Source organism: Penaeus monodon, chromosome 19, assembly GCF_015228065.2.
Source record: "Penaeus monodon isolate SGIC_2016 chromosome 19, NSTDA_Pmon_1, whole genome shotgun sequence".
In the NCBI taxonomy this organism is placed as follows: Eukaryota; Metazoa; Arthropoda; class Malacostraca; order Decapoda; family Penaeidae; genus Penaeus; species Penaeus monodon.
The window spans coordinates 30,287,030-30,291,912 of NC_051404.1; the positions used below are offsets into that span (position 1 = coordinate 30,287,030).

The window sequence follows — 4,883 nt, forward strand, 5'->3', positions numbered from 1 at the left end:
TCATTAGTGCACCAGATTTGTGAGCCAGTGTGAGTTTTGTCTGTTAGTTGGGACGTATAAAGACTTGTCCTTTCTGCATCCTTCCCTTGTAAAATGTTTAAGAAGCTTTAATTGAAGAGAAATTGTCTTTCATAGCAGCAAATTGGCTCAACTGTAATCACAGGTATGACTGTTTCAACCGGGGAATTATGTGGTTAAGCCTTCAGTGATGGAATGGAGAAAAACTCACGTTATAAGTGTCTAATGATTACTTCAGAGTTATGTGTGACGTCTCTGTAAATGTGATTGCATATAAGATTACGTAAGACTTAAGTGTATTATGTGAGGAACGATTATTAGAACTGAGGTATATGTTGTAGGTTTCATTTAATTGTAATACTTGTATGGTGTCCAATCATCTCTAAGGAACAGTATATAAGCACAAATGTTTTCATGATAACATTCCTGTGACTGAAGTGTGAGTTATATTTATGCCGTCAATATGTGTATTATTGCCTAACCCCCCCAAGAAATAATGACATACTTCCATATATTATAAAAGTAGAGACAGCATAAGTAGTTTATGGATTTTAAGATCATATGCACAATAACATCAACAGAATGTTATGGTTTATATCCTACAACATATTTATTGTTCCTTTATGATTTAAAAGGAATCTTGTGTAAGTTAGCTCCTATAGCCTTGAGCAATTATTTTGAACAGTACTTTTAAGAACTGTGTACAAACCAGTGGAATGGTTACCAGATATAGTTAATAGTTATTATTTCCATTTCTGTATTTGTGGAGTGACAGCTGAAAACAGCCAAGATGTGTTTAGTTAATTTAACACTCTCTTGCTGATTTTTTTTATGATCATCATATATTCATTGAATTTGTATTAAACATCTAGTCTTTCAGAATCACTCAAACATGTAAATCAGTGAAACCAACACTGTGATAAGTGTCTTAAGTGGTCCTGGCTTGAGATTAAAGCTAACCCTCTTTGAATGTTCATTTGTAAACTTGCTCTTTCTAAAACTGAGTGAATTAGCACATTTATATGGATTTCTAAAGGATGTGGAAGCATTAAGTTAGGACTTGTATACTATAATAATATAACAGGACTTGTATACTATTAATAAGCTAACAGATCTAATTAAAAAGTTAAGATAAGGGAACTATATTCAGAATTTGCTGAGGTAGAGTACCTTGTCTAGCCTCAATGCAGCCAAACCTATCATATGCTAACTAGACCTAGAACTTCATCCAATAATCAGATATGTTGATAACCAGACTTAAAGCAAACTGTACTCTTACTAAACCCACCTGTTTATCTTTGTAATCCCATTTTACTTTTTCCTTAACAATGACCATGCGAGTTGCCAGTGAACTTCTTAATGCGGGGCCATCAGTGTCACTTTATTAAGATGATTCCTTGTTAAAGGAGTCATGAAAAGTTCACAGGAAGCTCACAAAATGAGCAAGTGTCCCTTGCCTTTTCCATGTCCATGTTTTAAATAATAGAATATTCATTGTCCTGAAGCTAAAGCCTTTAAATGATGGACCTAAGAAACAATTCATTTAAAGATTAAAAGATAGAATTAATCTGTTAAAGAAAGTACACATTTAGTTAAGGTTGCAGTTAATTATATTAAATTCAGTTTGCAATTTTTGCATTTGATTAGCTCAGTGCATGGTTGGCTGTATATCTAGATTAAATATTTTTATGGGTGCATTGTGCTATAGTATATATTTTAGGTGGAAGGAATGGCCTAGCAGTGTTAGCAAGCTTTAGGGAAGAGTTTATAATCACTATTGGTGTGTTCTTTATGTATAAGAATTAATCTTTCATAGGAAATGTCTAGGCTTTTACATATAATGATTATTATGAATATGTGTGAAAAGTCAGATTATATGCATATGCATATTTGGGTCCATACTTAAAATAGTTTTTCTTCTTTTGATTTAGGCAAAAGGTATCTGAAAGCCTCAGAAAACTGTAGCTTTATGATATATAGTTATTTTCTGGCTACTGAAACCTGACCCTAGTTTTGTTGATATTTTAGGAACATATAACACAGTGATGTTAAGATTAAAGAAAAAAATAAGGATTTCCAGTATCCTTGGTACTGTGTATTTCCCTTTGTGTTTGTAGCTTTGTGTTTTTGGTGATATCCATTACTTGTACAGAATTGTAATTGAGAGCACAAGGTTTATATTTAGATACTATAATTTATTGCACATTTTATTTCCATGTATCAGGCCTTCTAAGCTGCCCTCCTTATTTTTCCTTTCACAAAGCCTAAAACTTGCTTGTCTGTATTTTCTTCTTTGTAAACAAAAGTACAATAAAAAATTATTTGAAAGTACAATGATTAGAACTTCATAAAGTGTCTGACTCTTTACACTTTCATTGATCCCCTACTAAAGGGATAACTTCTGTTACTTACTGTCATCTTTCCTGTCTAAGTATCTTCGAACAAAAGGCATACAAAGTTCTTATATTGCTGACAGCTACACTCACAGATAAATATTATAGCACTCTCTATACATTTTTATCTTACGGCCCATAGAGTCTTACAGTTGCTGGTGTTTATCTGATATGCTCATACATGACACTTTTTATGTAAAACAAATGGAAATGACAAAAACTAGTACTAATTTTATTTCCAGGTATAATTTTTGATAAAAGTTTTTGAAAAACATGTTATGACTTATTTACCTTAAAAAAAAAAACAGAATTTCATGGTATGGTGAGGAGCAGGCACTGTATTTTAGATAAAGATTCATACTGTTTTTCAAATATTTCAGATTTGTATGCTAAATTATATAATTAACTTTATTTCAGACCAGGAAGTTCATAAGCTTCTTTATAATGACTTTATTTCCCTTCCCTCCCAACAACAAAATCTTACCTGAATGTTACTTTCTCTTCCCAGAATTTGTTGCTCTGTGCCACCCAGTCACTCTTCTTGTGTGATTCCTCTGGCGCGCAGAAGGCATCCCCAACACTAGGAAGTGGACAGCCCTTGCCTGCCGATCCCAAGATCAACCCTCCATCATTCACCTTCATCCAGGCCTGGCAGTTCTTGGCTTTGGCCGTTTCTCTCTTCGTGCCTAAAAATAATAAACTTCTGTGGTACCTCAAACTTCATCTTCAAAGGAATGCTGATACAAAGTAAGCCTTCAGAGTGTAATCTTTATTTCCTGGTAATATTAGGTATGTTGAAAACTTTGGAGTTCATTTCATAACACAAATGTTGAGATTGATATCAGTATATGATCAGTTTGGGAACTTCAGATTTTTATATGATATATAAAGTTCAGATTATTTATTTGATTTGGTGTTTCATGTCAAAGTGTTAAGTGCACAAATATCATTATTCATTAATAGAATTTTAGAAATTATGTACCTGCCTGTGAAATAAAGTGTTATATTTACTAAATGACTGGTCTTGCTTGCAGGTCTGAAGTTGGCAAATATGCAGCTTACTGTCAACGAGCTTTAGAAAGAACCCTAGAAAATGGGGGTCGTGAAGCAAAGCCATCTAGAATGGAGGTCCTGTCTATCCTACTTAAGAACCCTTACCACCACTCTCTACCCCATGCCATACCCGTCCACTTTATCAACGGAACTTACCAGGTATGGAGGAAGGGATTTTATCCCCTTGGACCTTTTGGGGAGAGGAGGAAAGATCCCAGGAACAGATTGACTGTACTCAAGTTCATCCCTAAAGGATGGGAAAAATTATATTCCAAAGTCTGTAATAAAGAAATGTTAAAAATTGTAGGTAAAACATATTGTTATCTTTCACTTTGTTAAATACCAGAATGCCAAGGCCAGAACATAACAAGAATGGAAAGAAGGGAGGAGTAAAGACTGTATATAGAAAAATAAGAAGAAATGATAATGGTGAAATTACTTTTGCCATCTTTTGAACCAAGTAACTGTTACACATCATTACAAAAGTTTCCGTATATCCTTTTAGGGTTAAGGTTCTTCATTCTTAGATCTGAATAAGCTTTAACCTATAAGTGACATTTGTGAATATTCCTCAGGTCATTGGATTTGATGGGTCCACCACCATTGATGAATTCTTGATATCACTGAACCAAGAGATTGGTTGTCGTGATGTCCACCAGTCTGGGTTTGCGTTATTCTCAGACGATCCCATTGAGAAAGACTTAGAGCACTGTCTCAATCATAATGCGAAGGTATGTATGGATAACACTGGTATTTTTAAAGGAAATTATTGTCATATATTAAAAATCTAATATGTTATTAAATGTTATTTTAATGTATTTTTTATTATTAAATATTTAAAGGGAATAGTCATATATTAATATTCTTGTATGTTATTAAATGTTATTTGAATTTACTTTTTATTATTTGAATTTCAGAAGATGGCTTAAACCATATCTGTAACATAGGTATACTGTGGCTTTCCAAAGGATTTTTTTTCTTTATTTCTTTGTAATATAACTTTATTCTTATTTCAGCTCTGTGATGTTATTTCAAAATGGGAGACTGCCCTCAGAGAGAAGGGATCGGGCAAGTTTGAGAACACCAAAGTTATTCGCCTTCTCTACAAGTAAGGAGATTACTTATGCTATGTGAAGGGTTATTTATAGAATAAAACTTTTGTTGTTATAAGTGCAAGTATAATATAAAAAAAATGCACAAGTTAAGATATTAAATAATAACTCTTTTGTTTACTCAGGTCTCGCTTGTATTGTCGTGCAGCAGCAAAACATGAAACAGACCGAGAGAAACTGTTGCTTTGCTACCAGGTCAACCAGCAGATTCAGCAAGGCAAATTCCCCATCACCAGAGAACTTGCTTTAGAACTGGCAACACTCATGGCCCAAGTATGTAATTTCTACTGTAGTAATTGAATATAAT

General features: G+C 33.5%; 1 protein-coding gene across 5 annotated transcripts in view; it reads left to right on the forward strand.

Moving 5' to 3' along the window:
- LOC119585161 (uncharacterized protein CG43867-like) overlaps positions 1-4,883 on the forward strand; it is a 37,878-nt gene that overhangs the window by 27,623 nt on the left and 5,372 nt on the right. For all 5 annotated transcript variants that reach the window (XM_037933792.1, XM_037933794.1, XM_037933795.1 and 2 more), the window contains 5 exons: positions 2,920-3,158; positions 3,446-3,623; positions 4,040-4,195; positions 4,481-4,572; positions 4,702-4,849. In XM_037933792.1, coding sequence (XP_037789720.1) covers positions 2,920-3,158; positions 3,446-3,623; positions 4,040-4,195; positions 4,481-4,572; positions 4,702-4,849 — 813 coding nt within the window. The remainder of the gene's footprint in view (positions 1-2,919; positions 3,159-3,445; positions 3,624-4,039; positions 4,196-4,480; positions 4,573-4,701; positions 4,850-4,883) is intronic.